This window comes from Onychostruthus taczanowskii, unplaced genomic scaffold (assembly GCF_017590055.1).
Source record: "Onychostruthus taczanowskii isolate IOZ18803 unplaced genomic scaffold, ASM1759005v1 scaffold19, whole genome shotgun sequence".
NCBI lineage: Eukaryota > Metazoa > Chordata > Aves > Passeriformes > Passeridae > Onychostruthus > Onychostruthus taczanowskii.
In genome coordinates, this window is record NW_024499128.1 from 6907915 (window position 1) to 6927533 (window position 19619).

The 19619-nt window shown below is 38.2% G+C and overlaps 1 protein-coding gene across 3 annotated transcripts in view; it reads left to right on the top strand.

Annotated features, from left to right (window-relative positions):
• The window catches only part of CYTH3 (cytohesin 3), a 48674-nt gene that overhangs the window by 24360 nt on the left and 4695 nt on the right, over positions 1 to 19619 (top strand). The window contains exons 2-9 of one of the 3 annotated variants that reach the window (XM_041401435.1): positions 379 to 461; positions 1025 to 1089; positions 1501 to 1567; positions 5673 to 5791; positions 8181 to 8261; positions 10308 to 10420; positions 11439 to 11587; positions 12352 to 12463. In XM_041401435.1, the coding sequence (XP_041257369.1) occupies positions 379 to 461; positions 1025 to 1089; positions 1501 to 1567; positions 5673 to 5791; positions 8181 to 8261; positions 10308 to 10420; positions 11439 to 11587; positions 12352 to 12463 (789 nt within the window). Of the gene's footprint in view, positions 1 to 344; positions 462 to 1024; positions 1090 to 1500; positions 1568 to 5672; positions 5792 to 8180; positions 8262 to 10307; positions 10421 to 11438; positions 11588 to 12351; positions 12465 to 19619 lie in introns of those variants that run through there. The other 2 variants (XM_041401433.1, XM_041401434.1) reach the window with 2 other exon arrangements.

The following is a 19619-nucleotide window of genomic DNA, read 5'->3' on the forward strand; positions in this document are numbered from 1 at the left end:
GTAATAGAATTATATCCAACTTGAATTTGGCAATTAAGCTGTAGAACCAAGTCTTGCCACATCATATGATAACAAGATTCCTTTAATTGTCTGTTTTTCTTTTGAAAGATAGATTCTGTCTATAGTCATTCATTCAATTGCCTTACTTAGGATTTTTATAAAGCAGATTAGAAATATAATAAATTTAGATGTCGTTTATGTTGTTTGTTTTGATTTGTTTTGGGTTTTTTTTTCCCTGAAAATGTTGTAAAAGGAATGTCCTGATGTTTAATATAAGCTTATTTTTCCTAATCAGTTTATTAAGTTTTATGTGTGATGATGAGGTATGAAATACTAAAATGCAGATGCTGAAAAATTATACATTTTGCTCCATTGCAGTGCCTGATGACCTCTCCATGGAAGAAAGAGAAGAGCTTTTAAATATTCGTCGCAGGAAAAAAGAACTGATTGATGATATTGAGGTAATTGATTTACTGTAAAGATCCTTAGAAGACTCCTTCAGTAGATTAAGTTACAGACCTAAGCTGCAGACCTAAATATGAATTTCAGTAATGGTTTTAAAGCATAGAAATGACTTAAATAAAATACTTCTAGTAGTGAACAGGATTTATGCATCATATGTGTGCTTTTAAAAAAGATTAGCTTCTGAGTTTATGTAATGCAATATGTGCAGATGTCCACATTTTATTTGTGTAATCAAAAACTCATTAAACAGCAGATTTGCATCCAGGATAGGAGTGAGTGAGAATTGTGGATAAAGAAATCTTATATAATTGATAATGGCAGCTTGGTCTTGGTGCTCTGGGACAAGCACACACTGAGAGTGCAGGTTCATGTGTTTATTAAGTTATTCAGTTGTGATAAAATCTTTGAATACCTAAGGAAGCCCTAAGATTGTTCACTTTTCTTCAGGTAAATAACAAATATTAGAAAATAAAACCTAATTGATCATATTATTATATAATAGATGATTGCAAAAGATGTTCTGATGTAGGTTAATATATTGTCCTTCCTTCTTTTACAGAGATTAAAATTTGAAATTGCTGAGGTTATGACTGAAATTGATAATCTGACTAGTGTAGAAGAAAGGTAAGTAATGCCAGCATATGGACATGATTCAGTAAGACCTTGGAACAGGTCTTCCAGGAACAGCAAGTAAAAATACCTTTCCCATGCTAAACAAACGATGGATTACCTTTATTTAGTCTGTTAGAAAGCCTGACTCTATCCCATGCAGGTGTGTCATTTGTTTGGACAGAGAATATGTTGGATAAAGTATAATATTTTACTGTCCAGTTGATAAGGATATGGGTCTCTGAAGCTGCAGTTCCTTAAAGGAGTTGAAAATAGTATCATAATTTTCTCCATTATAAAAAGTGAATGTCTTAATTTTGTAGTAGGAAATACAAAGTAGCCAAAGCAAATTATAAACTCACCTAGAAGTCTTTTTGTAAAAGAGTGACTAGCAAGTGCTTGTTTCTTCATTGTCTCCATATGTAGCAAAACTACACAAAGAAATAAGCAAATAGCCATGGGAAGGAAGAAATTCAACATGGACCCTAAGAAGGTAAAGAATTTTTTTTTTCACCTGTCAGAAATCAAGTTTCTGCTTGTAGTATGATCTATGACAAATACTTCTATGGCTTTTAAAAGAAATATTTCTGATAATGTAAGTTCATATGCCTTTCTTGCATGTCCTGTAACACACTGAGAAGAGGGTTAAACTGGAAGCAGCCATCAGGTCAGGTGCCAGCTGTGTGCTGCTTTCACTTAAACAAACCCTTGATAATGGAGGTTACTTATCAACAACCAAATATGCCAGGTATTGATTGACCTGGCTTGCTTTGTACCTGATAGAGGTGTTCTGTGTTGATATGTCAAATGTAATGAAAAATATTTTTTCATTTGTGGTTGTTAATAAGGCCATACTTCTTTTTCTTTAACGCTCTCCTATTTTTATCTTTCAAAATACCTTTGCCATATTTTTAAATTTGTTCTCATACAGACTTTTCTATTTGGATATCTCAAGCTTGTTTCTGAAAAAGGCATGTGTGAACATCTGTATTTTTGTACATACATATATACATACAGATGTGTACTTATCTGACTTGTACAAGTTAGGTTACCAGTTCCTAGGAATCTGCTCTGCACGTGGCCAAGAAGTAATGCAGTTCTTACTGGAGTGCCTCTCTGCTTCTTAAATAGTTGTTAATTTTCTGGAAAATCTGGGGACCTGCACATTATCTTACAGACTTCCCCTGCAATATATAAAAGAATTTCTTTGACATATTTGACCTTTAGCCTTTGCTTTTCATATTTCATCTTCCTTGCTTTGTTTTATTGTCCTCTATTGTTTGTAATTGAGATTCCATTTTGAATTTATGAAGAGTATTCTTTAAGGTCTTTTTGGAAATCATGTAGCATTTGTTTTTCTGTGTTCCTGACATGTTTTCTTTCCAGTTGTATTGAGTTCAGTTACATTTTGGTGGCTTTTCTGAAATGTTCCAAGTACAGTGTGGTTTCTGTTCTTCAGACTGTTTTCAGTTTGCCAGAAATTCTCAAGTACAAGAACCCTTTCTAAAATGCTGGCCATGTCTTTTATTTTTATTTTCCACTTTGGTGACTGCTTAACTTCTGTTCTGTTGAGGGCAGAATACCCCCAAATATCCTGGTAGTTTCTTGTGGTCCTCCAGCTCTTTCAAGTCCTAGAAGTTTGTGGCAGGGTCACAGGATGATGTCAGATCCTTTCATTCCAGCATTAACTATTTTTTGTTACCGTTCTTGCTGGATGAAATTATTTCTATAAATAGATGCTGTTGGCCACATTACTACTGTAACATAATTTAAATGTGGTGAACAGACTCAGAGTAGTAATTTCTTAATAATGCCTGTGACCAGTGGTGGCTGCTGCAGTAGCTGTCTGCTCTAAAGCTGGGTGGTGGTGTTGCTTGCAGCTGCTACATTAAGTTACAGACAGCTGGAGTATGTATACATCCTCTGGTGCTGGGGAAAGCTACCTGGGTTCATTGGGAAAAGGATGCTTTTCATTCAGAAACAGGAGGGAATATGGTCTCTGGATTTAGGAATGCCAAAGAACTGGGGTAATAATACTTGGATTGAACCCACTAAGTTTCCTCCTTTAAAACCAGGTAACAGAGGTCTCATGTTTTCATATTAGCAGGAGCACAGTAGGGTAATTTTCGTTTATCGCTTCTATTTGAAGACATTACACATTCATGTGTGTGTGTGGAGCAATTCTCCCTTGCCCCTCTGAAAATAGGTGTGTGTTACGTACTTCCAGGATGTTGTACCTGGGAGTTTGGGTTCGGTGAGCTCCGGTGGGAAGGGCTGTAATGGTGAAGTTTGTAAAACTCTTCAGGAATCCCTGTGCAGAGACAAAGTTGTGCTGGAAATTTGCTGTGCTCAAGTTGGTACTGCCTGTGTTGGGCCCAGGAAATGAATTCTCTGTGACAAAGGCAGGGTTTAAATAACTGCAACATTTATAATTGAGTTACTGTAAAAGCGATGAAATTCAAAGCAGATTTCATTGCAGTGATGTAAAAAAAATAAAAAATCCATGCAATATTTGTAGTGAATATTGAAAATGTCTGTAGCAATGAGTTTTGTGTGGGTAAGTTAAACTAGTACAGCTGTCATCTGTCTCCTGTCAGTCTACAGAAAGAAAATTTGCATCAAGACAAAAGATGGTGTAGGAGGTGCTGGGGGTTTGCTTGGCCTATTTTGCCATTTATTCCAGACGCTGAAGTTGTTGTCCCAGACAAATTACTTTTCCTGTCTGTTTGACTTCTGGTTCTTTAACATCTTAGGAATAATTTTTAAAAATTCCAGGAAAAGGAAAATTAAATTGACTTTTGAAATATGGGAAAGTGTCTGCTTCTGTGCACAGAAATTTGTTTTCAGTACAAGTCATGTCCTTTATCAGTAACTTGTACAATTTCAAAAAACCTATTCAGATCAATCTGTTTCTACCAAGCATGAATAATATGGTCCAGGTGTTGAACCAAGGGAATCTGTTATTTCTGGTATCAGAGGAGAGATTATCTTTTGATTTTCAGAGATGAAAGCTTTTTGTATAACTTGGGATGGGAAGAAGCACTATGTTTTCTAGTCAAATATTGTACAAATAAGCTTTGAAGGGATCAGTTTTGAGGAAAGCTCAGCAATTTCTGGTTCAAGATATAATGGATATATTATTTGCAAAGAAATCATGTCTGTTGTGGAATGACTTATCAAAATATTAAGTTGTCAGAGTACCAGCCTGGCATCGAAATTTTTCAGATGATGATGAAATTGTTCTGAGAGAATTACATTCCAGACTTTCTAAAAAAAGCTTCAAGCTTTATAACATCACAGTTTACTTTCCCTTGTAAATTAGATCAGAAAACTGACCTTTTTTTGTCAAGCAGGTAACGATTTCATTACTAAAAACTTGATTTAATTAAACAGAAGGATAATAATGCTTTTGAATGTTACTAGAGGCCCATCTATGCTATATTAAAAAAAAGGGATTTTTTCAGTTGCAATGAAATAAATAATACTCCACTTGCAGAAATTGAAAAACTAGTATTCTTGAAATTCTGAAATAGTCTAGTAGAGGATATTAGTAATAATTTATTAACCTCTTTTGTACATACTTGGAATCAAAGACATTAAGGCTACTTCAAGTTTCCATTTCTACTTTACACCAGAATGTTGTTAGAGTTAGAAGAAATCAGCAGGAGCAGCAGCATCTGTGCTGGGGTCTGTGGGCTGTACAGAGGATGGTTATCTCCATCAGGGTCAGAACAACATCCCTTCCATCCTTGCCATAATCTCATAGTCTCCTTTCTTTGCCACTTTCCAGAGAAGTCTCTGGGCTTCCCTAGCGTGTGCCAGTTGTAGGGCAGTAATTTATGGAGGAGTAGGAGTCCTGGGGCTTGATCAAGTACCCTCTGAGGGACAGGGTAAGACTCTCCACCTGCCTGTGGTAGCAGCTGACTGAGCAGTCCTTTGTGAGTAGTGTAGCTCCAGTCCTTTGTGAATAGTTTAGTTCCAGCACAACCAGAATTCACTGATAATCCCAATGTCAGCATAAACTCTTTTAAACCAGTTTCAGTATCTTCAGCTGTGACTTCCTACTGCAAGTAGTGGCTTGATGTATTGGGTTGCAGTTTGTAGATTATACCAGATGCTTGATTTTGTGTGGTAATTTTGTGTGCTTGATGGTGGTAATTAAGTAGTTTCTATGTACCTCTTCATGATATGATTTTGCAGATTACGGCTCTGCAGACATTGATGCAATGTTGGGAACAGGCCAGCTCACACATTAGCTCCAAAGAGCAATGTGCAATCGTTATTCAATTAATATTTGATCTTTCAAATCAAATATTGAGGGTTGAGGGATTCAAACTGCCACCTAGTACTTCTAGCCTTAAAAATGCTAAAATTTCATTTTCATCTTAAAACAAGTACTAAATATTGCTCATCTAACTGAAAAACATTTGTTTACCATTTTAGTAAAAGAAATAAAAATCTGTAGGTAATGTAACTCTTAATGTGCTATGTGTATGTCTGTGTCAGTATATTAATACCAAATGTTATGAGTGATATTTACTTAAATGCTTGTGGAAGAAAACATAACATTTCTTTTCCTCTGGAATTGCTCTTCCTAGGGAATACAATTTCTCATAGAAAATGACCTCTTGCACAACACTGCAGAAGACATTGCACAGTTCCTTTATAAAGGAGAAGGATTAAATAAAACGGTAATTGGAGATTACCTCGGTGAAAGGTAAAGTAAAAATATTGGAACTTTGCTCTTGAGCTTACAGAGCCCTTTCACAGGTTTGTGGTAGTTCCTTTCCCTTTCACAGGCTGCGGGAGAGAGCTGCTCGAGTTCTCTGAGATCCTTAAAAGCTACAGTGGGGATATAAAATTGCTACAGTATTGTGATAGGATTTTATTTTTAAATAGCTACATCATGGAATGATGTTTAATTAACTATAATTTAGTATTTTGAGTAAACCAAAACATTTGTCTGTAGTGCAGAATTCAATACCTTGAGCTTTTGGAATGTCTGAGAGTTGTGTTGCAACCCTACTGGTAACTCTTAGTACTGTGTCCAGAGGAGGAGTGATTTACAGTCAGTAATAATTGGACTGTAAAGAAATTACTTATTAAAACAGGTATTTCCTGGGACAGTAGTTCCAGCAGGTTTTGGTGTTGTCACTTCCCTGCACACACAGGTCCCATTGCTAAGCAGGTGTCTCCAAGGGCAGCTGCACCCTGTCCTTATCAGCCCTGCTACAATAAACATGCAGCGTGCATATTTATGCACACTGTTGCAAAACACAGTCAGAATGCAAATGACTTCCATTGCTGTGTAACCCAGGAATTTGAAAAAGGCAGCTGAGAGAGGCAGCAGTGCAGTGGGTTGGAGTGTGTGTGTGTACATGCTGGCACATGTTCAAGTGTCACCTAGGGAGCTCTCAAAGGTGACTCATTTAGGATGTGCTCCTGTGGTGCTGGGTTGTGGCAGGTCCTTTTTGAGACACTCCTCAGTCTGGTTCCAGCATCCACGGCGTGGTTTTTGCTCAGCAGTTTCCTCTTGGCTTTCATAGGTTCAGTCAAAGTTTTTACTGTAATATGAGCATTTTGAAAATAGATCTGTGTTATGAAGTTTCTATGCAGAATATGTAGACATGTCAACAGATTTTATACAACAGAATTATGTCTGAGGACATTCTCTTCTGCTTTGCCATCCCCTCTCAGGGGCCCATCGTAAATTACTTCTGTATTCTAGCTAAATATAGCTGAAGACAAGATCAGGTTAGTCAACAGACTGAAATATTTATATAACGTTCTGCCATAAAGAGACAGAATCTATATTACTGATTCTTATAGTCTTATAGCACTCAGCAAGCTGAAAAAATGAATGGTGAAATGGAATAAAGTAACACTTAAAAATATAGCAAAAATTATAATAAATAAGGGATGAATTGCATCCTAAAAAAAGACTTATGGTTTCTTTCTGTGTGGGTAAATCTTCACTTCTTTAAGTGGCTTCCTGGGGCATTTTATTGTTTGTCTTGTGTCTTTGGAGGTGTACCCAGCACAAGTACTGCATGCCTATAAACAAAACAAATAATTTGCTTAAAGTAAAAACATACCCCTCTGGAGTGCTCTTTTTTATTACACTCTAATGCCGCTTCATTGAAAAGCAGTTGCCCATTGGAATTGTGCATTGGTAAATTTGATGAGAATTGCTTGGATTTTTTGAGAGAACTGGTGTGTTTTTCTGCAAACCACGTAGGAACATGCTAATGAATGAACAGTTGGTTTTAAGGTATTTACTCCTGAGTGTTGCAGGTTAATGTGACTGTGCAGTTAGTCAGCAGAGCAGCAGATAATTCCTGCTGGGTGCACACCTTTCTATTTTCGGGTGGAGGCTGATATGCAACATTCTGTCTTGGTGAGGTATTTAAAGCACACCCTGAGGATTACAAACCTTTATTCTTCTGGCACAGGATGTGGTGTGGGCCAAGTTCTGTCCATCCACATAGCTTTGTGTTCTTTAATGTTTAAATGTTAGTTTTGAATTTAAACATCCTTGTACCAAATAAAGCATAATTTGGCTCATGATTTGCTTACCAATGTAAGAGATGGGTGAGAGGAAGCCCCTTCAAAACCTCTTCTGATTTTAGTTAACTTTGTTGTACCAATTCTTGGGAGTGGAAAAAAGATAGTTTGTTAATTATATGTTGTATGGCTAAAGAAATTAATCTTACATTAACCATTGTTTTAAGAATTTGTGACAATTTCTGCAAAAGACTTTTTACTGATGAAATTTCTCAGGTATCCTCCTATATCAAGGCAGGTACAGTAATAATAAATGTGAAGCAAAGAAGGCACGGCTATTTTTAGGTCATTTAAATAGGCAGTTCTAAAATAAGTTCAAATGTACTGGCTTTTGCTAACCTATCAGCAAAAATGGGCAAAGTATTAGTGTTAAATATGAAAATACCTTTCAAATAAATGTGTAGACTATTTCTGATGGCTTTATTTGATCAGTGTGAGTGTTTATTTATTTCCTTATTTATTTTTGGAAGCAAATCGAGATAACTAACAACTCTTTAAAGGCCAGAATTGTAATTGTCTATTGCCATTTTTGTCTTTCATAGAGATGAATTTAATATTAAAGTTCTTCAGGCTTTTGTTGAACTCCATGAGTTCGCTGATCTCAATCTTGTACAAGCCTTAAGGTGAGTAAATTCTATTTTTTGACCTGAACTTCCTCTATCAAATTGCATGTTTATATGAGTCACTGTGTTGATTTATTTGTCAGAAAGCTGCTCTACAGCTCAGCACAACTCTACAAATTACTGTGCAAGTGAGCAGAGACAGCTCTGTTTAACCCTTCTGACGACTTGTGTGTGTGCTGCTCTTGAGGGTGAAAACTCCTGGTTATTTCAGGCAAATACAAACAACTAAAACAGCTGTTAATCCTCAGTGTGCCTGCCACATGTGGACATTTGAAGACCTGCTTTATATCTTAGCACAGAGATAGGTTGAAAAAGAAATAAACTCTTTACTTAAATAAGTAATTTTCTTCCTCCTTTTACTCCACCTCAACTTGTCCTTCTGGACAGGGAGGGGGAGAAATCCACTGATCCATACTCTCACTGATGATGTTCAATCACAGGGAGGTAAACTTTGAAACAAGTGATTTCCTTCTGCTTGCCTCAGTTTCCCACTTGTCATGTGAAAGAAAGTGTGATATCTTAGTTTATTTTCTTCCCTTGCTACATGAACAGTTCCCTTGATTTATCTGGGATGCTTGCATACAGTGACCTTGTGAGATCTCTTCTCATCTTGGTGAAAATCCGTAACAGATTGATCAAATTAGGTTGACTTAGACAGTTCTGCCTGGTTTTTTGCCGCAAGTGACTCCCTCCTGACACCAGATAAATGGAAGTGTCCGTGTGATCTTTGTTTCTGGTGCAGTGCCTTGTGATGTGGAGTCAGAACAGCTTTGCTATGGTTGAGTGATGTGGTGATGATAACTTGAGCTGCCTGAGGCTTGGGCCAAAGAAGCCTTTTCTGTGGCTGCTGAAGCTTGTCTGGGAAGCTTCGTATTCCTGTCTCTTTTACCCAGTTTGATGTTAGGTTTGACTTTATTCTTCCTTAGCAGCTGCTCCTATTAAATGTTTGTATTTTGGTAGCTTACAAAATTCGTGATCTGGGTTGGAACCTTGCACGAGGTGAGTAAAAGACAGTACATAGAGCTGACAAACTAAAGATGGCCTGTGACACTTGAATATGATGTCCTAAAATGAAAACCAATGAAGACAGGAATAAATGGTTGTTATATTGGCATCCAATGTGCAGGGAATAATGAGAACTTGTTTTGCATGGCAGAGCATGTAACTTTGCTGGTTTAGATCCTGGTTTCATTCAGATAATTCTTTTGCTAAAAGATAAAAGAATAAATTATGAAATTCATTGGAACGTTTCAGTGCCACAGAGCACCAAAATAAATTTGTGAAGACTTCTGTCCTGTATGCATTCCAGTGTACCTCTGTGTAGAAATAATAAGTTACAAAAGTAAACTCTGCATTTCAGTTTATGCTGCTAAGCACAGCAGCAAGATCTGCTGCATATATTACAGAATTACTGAAATGATGACATAAGTTGTTCTTTTTAAGGCCTAGGTCTGATTCTTGTAGGGTGAGCTTACAGCTGACAGGCAGCACCTCTCTAAGCAATGGGATTTTCTTGTTGTTGTTACCATTTTTACAAGGTTTTGTATGAATTTAAGTAAATATGTTAAGTCTTCCTGTATTCCTTGTTTCTCTCTCCTTACACCAGAAATACTTTGTATAATGTGTCTTTTTATATTGTGAATAAAGTCCAGCTGACTGTTCATTGCTTTTTGTAGCCAGGAAACCCAGGGAGGATTGAACTCATTTTCCCCCCCCATAGCATTCTCATGGCAAAAATGGGATGCATACAGAAAATTGTTTACTAGTCTGGAAAAAAGAGAGAGCCTCAGAATATGAACTGCCATATTATCTTGCCTGATAGCATGCAGTGTTGCTGGCTGAGTTACTGGGCTAGCCATCTGTGCATGTTGCTTTATAATAGCTCCTGACTTGTGTGTTGAGAGATTGAGAACATATTTCTAGGGCATTCTATATAGACAATGCTGATTTTTTTTTTTCTTTTTCCGTTTGTTTCGGATTATTTGTAATAAAAACCTGATATATAAATACTGGAATGAGTCTAACAACTATTCTTCCCTTCTGTAGGCAGTTTCTGTGGAGCTTCAGACTCCCAGGAGAGGCTCAAAAAATTGACCGTATGATGGAAGCTTTTGCTTCGCGCTATTGCCTTTGTAACCCAGGAGTCTTCCAGTCTACAGGTCAGTCACAGGAGACCACAGGAGTTCTTATGTGATCCAAATAGAATTTTTATTTATATATATATGTGTTCTTCTGCATCTGATGCAAAGGGATAATGGCCAGTTGGAAGTTAGGGATAAAATAATGTGTGAAATGAGAAAATGTGACTGACTAATCCAGGAGGTGCAAGCTTACGGTCAGAATGCATTTTCATTTATAAAACATCACAGAACTGCACAGAATGCCCTGGCATTGCTGTTCTGTTTGGCTGTATACACAAATAGACTGCTCTTGATCACTTAATTTAAGGAACAGATAGGATGGGAAAAGGTTGGTGTAAAGCAGGTCTGTGACAGCTAGAGAGGAAAATAGCTACTGATAACAAACTGCTGAAGATGCAGGCACATTTCCCCTCTCTGTGGCAGGTTTTCATCTTGCTTTTTCTTACACAGAATCTTGTACTTGAATTCTGAGAGAATTTACTATAATCATAACTATGTCAAGAGGCATGATAAGATTTCCTTTGTCATTTTCTGATATTATCCAGTCGTGCTAGCTACCTCCTGTGTGGCAAGGAATTGAGTCCATGTCATTTTCAGTCTTTTTTAATGCATCCAGAATATTTTTTGAAGAGACCATTCTTTCTCTTTGGAGAGAGCTTTGGAAGTACTTTGAGTAGGAGGAAGCTGATGGACCAGGTTTATTATAGCATCCACCACTATGATTTAGGCAAAATCTGTGCAGAGAACATTTTCCCCAACACTTAAGTGTTTCAAGTAAAATGTTAATTTAGGGTGATAGCAATAAGCACAAGAGTTTAAATTTTTTTGATTCCCATACAATTTTTATTATACTTGTTTTTTATTTGAATTGTAACTTTGGGCTTACATCAACAGCTTAAGGATTTTATACTTTTATGTACAGTGTTCAGGATTTTTTGACTGTTTCTTTATCAGTCAGGATGAGCTCTATACTAATTTTCCAGGTTTGTACACAGAACACATGGGAAGATAAAGCATTTTGCAAATCTGATTTCAGATACGTGTTACGTGCTTTCATTTGCCATCATTATGTTGAATACCAGCCTGCACAACCACAACGTGAGAGATAAACCCACAGTGGAGAGGTTTATCTCCATGAATCGTGGGATTAATGAAGGTGGAGACCTTCCAGAGGAATTGCTGAGGGTAAGTTGGGCTGGGAAGGACAAAGCCTGGCTTTGTGTTTATAATAGCACACTTAAAAGCATGTACAACAGTTCTCAGGCAAATTTGTCAAGGGAAGGCAAAAGAACATTTTCTAGCATGTTGTAACCATTTGAGTAGCTGAAAGAAGCATTTTTTGTTATTCACAGCTACTTTGAGCTAGTTCTGCCTATATCCAACCTTTTGTTGAGAACAGGCTGTTTCAGAGAAAATGCTCTGTGTATCTCTCAGTAGTTTGCTTATGGCAAAATCCTTGTGGAATTGGCTGCTTATGAAAAAAATAGCATTTCTATCAGAAAAAAATAATAAAAATTATTTTTTTCTTTATTGCCTGTTGTATTTCCCACGTCTTGTGGAGCTCCCTCCTTGAGAAATCAGTAAAAATAACTGTAAGACAGTGTTATGGGCTACACCATTTTATGAAAATCCAGATTCATTTGGCAAAACGTGTACTAAATGAAACTGATCTTGAAACCTTCAAAATACTAAATGCTGAAGTTAAAATGTCATTGCTAGGAGTGCTTAAGAAATTTGTACTGAAGAGAGACTTGCTTATAGATTAAGTAGTTTGATTTTAAACTTGAGCAAAGTAGTAAACAAAGATAGACAAGGGGTGGTCCAGAATGTTATGGACAATATTTCCTGTGCTTTTTGTACTAATAGTGTGAGAAGCAGTAAGATATCCTGGTTGCATTTTCTGTTAAGACATTTATTAATGAGGTCTTTTTCCTCTTTTATTTTTCTAGAATTTATATGAAAGTATTAAGAATGAGCCATTTAAAATTCCAGAGGATGATGGAAATGATCTAACGCATACATTTTTTAATCCAGATAGAGAAGGTTGGCTGCTGAAATTAGGTTAGTCACAAGGGCAGTTCTGCTGCTGTGTGTTTGTTCATTGTTAGCATGTTTGCTGCTCTGTGTCTTCCTGCTTTCTTGTGAAGGTAACAGGTTTCACTTTGTATTTAAAAATTTATGAACCAAAATAAGTAGCTCCTTTACGTCTGAAGGCTGTTACTTCTTATTTTGCATACCCAAATTAGCAATCTCGTTTCAAACTTCGGAGTTTTATTTCTGAGATCTGAGAAATAAAAACTCATCGACAAAAAGGAAACACCACATGGTATTTACCACATGCTGTGACTGATAAATAACAACTGAGTCTCCATAAGGTCATTTCAGAAAACTGTGTGTGATGTTTCAACACAGTTTTCTGTGTGCAAGAAAAGGATTTCTCTTCAAATAGTTATTTTTGTATGTCTTTATTTTTCCATATTATTTGTGAGTTTCTCTTGGTTTGGTTTTGGCTATGATTTTTTAATGAGTGGTTTAAATGTGCCTTCTTGTTTTCCTTATGGCCTATGACCTATCACCTTTCTGTTCTGTGACTGGCTGTCTCTGCTTATTCTGCATTAGGAGGTACGTATCTGATTGCTTTCCAGTCCCCTCTTCTTCAGTTGCTCATTCTTTTATTTTCTTCCTCCTTCCTCCTGGCGTTTTCTTTTTTTCTTTTCTTTTTTTTTAAAATCAGATTCGTTGTAGCATTTTGCTTTTTCACTCAGTGTCACTAACAGTGTCATCAGTGGTGCTCTCAGGGACTGGCATGTCAGTGTCTCACATGCGGGTGTGTTCTGCAAAAGAAGAAAGCATTTACATGCAAAGCAGAAAAATAAGGATGACTTCAGCACACTTTTATCATTCATGGAAGAGCATAACAAGGAAAGAATAATCTCTGCTGAGAGTAAACAACATGTCGTACTCTGTCATGAAGTTTCAGAGTGTTTTTATTACTTGTTAATCAATGATAATAGATTATTGAAAGATTTATTACATTTGAACTACATATTTGTAAAAGCTGTTATTTTTCCTGCTTGCTTTCCTTTTGAAATATTTAGCTTATTTAAACATTTAGCTTATTTAACAGAGTCTTACATGAGTTTCAAATTTAGGGTTGCAGAAACCTCAGGTGGTTCAGTCTCCTGCCACTGTAAGATGTCTTTGTTTTTACAGACTTGTGAAGTTGATGGGATTCACTTTTTCACTTGGCCTTAGGGATTTTTTTCCCTATGTAAAGGAGACTGACACTTTGTTTTAAGAGTTCTTTTCAAGACAATAAATTATTTAAATTTAAACAGCACACACTTCACTAGAGACAGTTGTTGGCCTCTTCAACGTGTTGAAGTGGAAGGAACTTAGCACTTGGAGAATGGTGACTGAAGTGTGGAAATTGATGTGTGCTGGGGTGCACATGGGGAGGATGGTGAAAGTAGAGCCTGAATAGAGCCATAGGGCCACTCTGCTGATTGCACCTGGAACTTGGTGGTCATGCTTGTGCTGAAAGGAAATGGATGTGAAAAGGAAGCATTTGGAATTCATTCACATGCTCCCCAATGTCGAATTCTGACCTCTGTGCTACAGATGCTGTGGAGCTCCTTTTCTAACTACAAAGAAGCAAAACTCCTTCTTTTTGACCTGTATTGGCTCAGCTAGCACAATGTCAAGCATGACTTTGCAGCTTTTCTCCATTTGGTAGCATGAGATGGTGGTTAACAGAAAAGCCTTTCAGGCTGGTGTGGGTGGAATGTGCTTCTTGGAGAAGAGGTCGAGCGTGAGGCCGTGCTGTGCCTCTTGCTGTTGCCAGTGCTCCCTCGTGGTCTTACACATAATGGGAGTGCAGGCAAGTGTGAGTGTGTGTAGAGGAGTGACAACATCCTCTGTGGAAGAAACTGCCCATAAAAAAGATCTAATTAAAAATAGAGGAACAAAGAAATTGAGGAAGCGATGACTGAAAGTAAGTGAGAGCTGCCAGGAACTTCTGCACAGTCTGTCTCTGGTGCAAAGTCAATAAACCACAGACAGGACTGCAAACTCTGTCTGAGTGTTGAGTGTGTAGGATGCAGATGAGGCACAGTGCACAGAAAACCCAGTAGTAAAAGGGTGTGTGAAGCAGAAGGGTGTTACACGTAACACTCCCACGGTGTGAGGGTTATTTGAATAAAGAAATGAAACGTGTCCAGAAGCCTCTGGTGAATCAGCCTGGGAATGCCTGGAGCTGTGCTGCTGTGAAAGACTGCATTTTTTCCACAGACACAGACTGGTACAGACTAATACACTGCTGGTTTAGATGCAATGACCAGAAATAAACCTGACAGTCTTATTTTTTTTTTCTCTCTTTTTTTTCCCTTTTTATTTCTTTCCTCTCCTTCAAGTTTCCTATTTGCTAAGAGTCTTAAACTGTATGTTGGGCGTGCTGTCTCAATCCACATGGTTTGCATTTTTACAGTCCTTTTTCTTGGGTAGCACTTCTTGTGAAATGGGTGGGGTTTCCTTCAGTTCTAGAAGCTCCTGATACTAAACTATTGTGTATTGTTGAAATGCTTGGGAGACAAACTCCTGTATGAGGGTTTAAGTGCTCAGTTGTGATAAAATAGAAGAGAATAGAAAGTTTATACATAAAACTATAAACATGACTAAGACTACTTGCAGACTCTGAGTATATCAAGACAGTATTTTGTATCTGGTGTTTCTCATAGTCAGCTCTTCCCATTTATGTAGTTGTACCCCTTTTTTAGTATTCCATCCCTTACTGCATTGATTTTTCTCTGGGCAGAGGATAGATATCATGAAACTTTAATATATTGTAAAATTCATCTGCCCAGGAGACTGGTCTGAGTTTTAGAAGGCTGGGAGGGTACAGAAGGCTTTTGGAGAGTTTGCTGCTCTGAACTGTTCAGAGGTGACTGCGTTAAGTCCGAGTGCCAAACCTGGCAGCCAGACAGCAATTCTGGTTTTATCTATCTGGACTTAGCCAGTGCCTTTAAATAGACGTCTTTATCTTGGTAGGCCTAAATTATCATTCAGTTCTGCATCGTTTGAAGCATGGTGTAATGAAAATGAATGCAGCAAGTTAAAAACTGAAAGCTGCTGAGTGCTAGTGAGTCCTCCTTGGAGCAGCTTGACACACTGTGTGCCTTCAGATTTTTCTGCATAATGAGTGGAGTTGATACCATGACATTTTCTGCCATCCACTCTCAAGTATTTTGAAATTGTTGCCTGTGCTCTCTTTGCTAATGCTCAAGTTAGAACTGTTTTGCCAGGAAGGTGTTTCCTTGCCTTAAGCAGCTTCTCTTGGCCAGCTGCTTGGTTTGTGTAATATTTTAGAGAGAAACTTTGACATTATTCCCCCAAACTGGAGAGGAAATGATTTCAGCCAGACACATGAGTGTGTTAATTTTTTCTGCCAGTCAGGCGGTTACGGAGTGCTTGGAGAAGGTCCAAGAGCTTCACATCCGGGCCTGTCCCTCCAGCGGTGCTTGTTCCAGCACATCTGTCCTTGGGAGGAGGATGTTGTTTCTCTTCCCTAATCTGGGGTGAGGGAACAGGGCTGGTTGATCAGGAAACCGGTGCCTTCCGGTACCTGCTTGGCTCTTGTGGGGACTGAGGCTCTTCCAGGTTCAGGCAATCAGTGTTGTGGTCAAGGGAAAATGCTTTTTAAAAGAAAGCCAAACTTTGATCCAGCCAACTGTGTAGTTGCTGAATCTGTTCTGTCTGGTGCTATCTAAATGAACTCAGGAGAAAAAAATACATTTTTGGTGTGTGTGTCTCTCTGCTCTAAAACTTTTTATATAAATAACCTGAAGATTTGAGTAGAACTTTATAACTTTAGATACCTTGCTGCCTTTAGCTTGAAGGCCTTTTTTGCTTGGGAGATGGATGTTTCCTAAGTCATTGCCAGTTGTTTTGCCCTTTATTATAGATGGTTTCTTTTACCTTGGTGCCTACTTTGTACTTTGGCCAGGGTTACAAAGGTGAAGAATAGTGTTTCTGTTCCTGTTTCTGTACATGTTGCCCTATAGCCTTTTCTTGTAGTTTAGTGAAATTTCCACCTACTGTGGAAAATACTGTGCTTCCATATTTCATTATTTGAGATGTCTGTGCATTTTTGTAATCAGTTTGATCTTTCAGAAGTGTGTCACTTATCTCTCTGTTTCTGTAAATGTTTATGGATTCATACTCTGGTTTTCTTGATCCTCTTCTGCTAACTTAATTCCTTCCAGTCTTAATCTTTAAAAGGCTGGGAGCTGGAATAAGAGATGAAGTATGGTACTAAACCCTGTGTTGTTGCTTTGTGAGCCTACAGCAATCTCAGCCAAGGACAAGAATGTTTTGTTATCACGTGTTTTTGCCTATTAATCTCATGTGCAGTTTACAGGCCACAGTGCCTTATCAGCCACCTGCTTGAGCTGCAGCCCATTGTAAAGGCATATTAAACACGTGTGATGTGGTGACCCCTGCAAATTTGATTAGTACAGATTAGATTCTGAGCTTTATTAGAGTTTCTGTGCTGTTGACAGCTGAAACTCAGTAATGGGATGGGAGACAGAGACTTATATGTGAGAGTAGTTCCTTATCCCACCAAAAAATCCTGCCTAACTGCTTTCTTGTTTTTTCTTTTCTCACTTTCTTTTTTTTTTTCCTTTGGAAGAGTAACTGATAGCTTGGTGGAGCAGGGACTTAAGGTCTATTTCTATGACTTCCATGAGTGCTGTAACCCAGTGAGCTACTGGCTGTTTTAGGGAGAAGGGAGCAGTTAGAGGCATGTTGATGGAAATAATCTTCGTGGCTTCCCTGAAGCTGGGAGATGTTTCATGACAAAAGCTTCCTCAAAACTGTAGGATGATTGCAGAAGGTTTCAGGTTTGAGAAATCTGGCTTGTCCAGAGAGAGTGGATGTTGTCAGGAAAACATTCAGCAAACTCAACTGCTGTTTACTGCAATTCGTATTGTTTTGGGAGTGTGTTTTAGGTCTGTTGTTTCTTTCTTAAATGATAAACAGGTCTTCTTTTAAATATATGGTTATTACTAATTTTTTAAATTGTGTTTTGACATGATATCACAGTTAATGAGAAATGCCTTTGTTCACTTCAGTCTGCTCTGTGATAGTAACCTCTTTCCTTGTAGTCATTCTCTCGCCTCCTGAATTATTTTCCCACTAGAACTAGACAAGCCGCGACCTCTGATAGCCGCTGTTACCTGTTAGCCTGAAAACCTGGGTGTTTTAGGGTCATAAAAATGTTAAATGATGTTAATCTGCTAACCTTGGAGAGCAGAACGTGACTTGGAGCCCTGCGGTTGGTGCTGGGTGATGTGACAGCGCCTCACGTTGCGGTGCCGCAGGGAGTGCCCTGGCGCTCACCGGGACTCGCGGCTGCGTTCCCACTGCTGGCAGGGAGTCAAGCTTGAGCTCATCATTCCGAGCCCAAACACTTCCTGATACTCCAGCCAGCTCTCGGTCAAGGTGGTGGGGAATTTTTCTAGCGACTTACGTGCCAGTTTGAACATCTCTGCAGCGTTTGTTTAAGGACCTGTCACAGTGGTTGTACTAAAATGCCACCAGTTCTTCCCTCACTGTCTCAGTTCACTCAACCATTCATTGTGTCACGGCTTCTGCATCTTGCACTTTTTTGCCTTCACTTATTTCACCACACCTGCTTGCAGATTAAATTTTTCTTAAGATATGAGTGCATCTGGTGGAAACATCAAGTTTATTGAGTACATTGAATATTGCAGTGTGTTAGCACTGGGTTATTGTGGAGGTTGTGAAACGCAGCAAAAGGAAAGTACCACATGCAACATTCTTGGTCTGCAATGCAAATATGCAGTAGATTGGTATCAAGAAATGTCATGATATCCCTAGAATTGTTCTTTAATTTCAGTTGGATTTCTGTATTAAACAAAAACCCAGCTATCTTAAGCAGAACAAAAGATCAAAAAATTATGCTTATATCTTAAATTTAATTTTATTACTTGGATTAAACTGGGTATTGTATATATTAATGGTGCTTTTTTATGCACAGGTGTTCACTCTTTTGAAACTCTTTTGAAATGTTGGCTTAATGAAATTAAATCACTGCTGAATGGATGATGCACAGGTGGTGACATAATCCTGAAGTCAGATAACTATGGTGGATCTAAACCTTTAATAACATATGCATGCTCTATCTACAATTGTCTTTCTTGGAAATGAATTTTAAAATAACATAATGTGGGAAGCCAAGTGTGTTCTGAAGCAGCCATTGGCAGAAAAACAACTGAGAGGGCCAGAACAATACTGTTGTTTCTAAAAAGGAGCTGTTCCCTACAGGGTGACTTTAGCAGGTGTAAGGAAGAGGAACTCTCTGGTTGCTGTTGTCTAAACTGTTAATGAAGGAAAAACTGGCATTTTTGGAGCAGTTGCTATTTCTTCTATCAATGATATATTAACCCTTGAAGAGAAGATGGTTTTTAAAATACTCAAAGATAACAAATTAGTAAATATGCTATATTTTGGCACAGGATTTGCTCCTCATTGAGCTATTTCTTCTATCAAGTGTACTCAATGATATATTAACCCTTGAAGAGAAGATGTTTTTAAAATACTCAAAGATAACAAATTAGTAAATATGCTATATTTTGGCACAGGATTTGCTCCTCATTGATGACACATCATATTTGTTCTGTTAATGTTTCTGAACACCTAACGCACTTGACGTTAAATCTGAAAGTAAAGACAGGTTCTTAATCACATCTTTGCTCATGAATGGAGTGACTGGAGGGTGATAAAATGCCCTTTGATTTTATTGATGGAACACTTTCCTTGCCCAGGACAAGCTGTTGAGGGGGTTTCTCCTGTTGCAGGGATGCAGTTGCTGGTTCTGCAGCCAGTGCTGGTGTGGGCAGCTGTGGGTGTCAGACCAGCCCAGGGCTGGCCTCACTCACACCCTGGCAGCAAGGGCTGTGTCCAGCACTGTGCAGAGCTGGTATTTTTGGTGAATGAGCACATGTAAGGGCCTGGGCAGAGGGAGCAGGTCTGGCCACTCACTGTTGCCCATGGCTCTCGTGGCTGATGGCACCTCCATAGTTGATGCTGCCTCAGGACAAGTTGCAGTAACTGTTCTTTAACCTCACTCATCTGTGCCTGATCCATTTACCATTAAGCAATTAAACCATACTCTGAAAAATAAGCAGAACTTAAT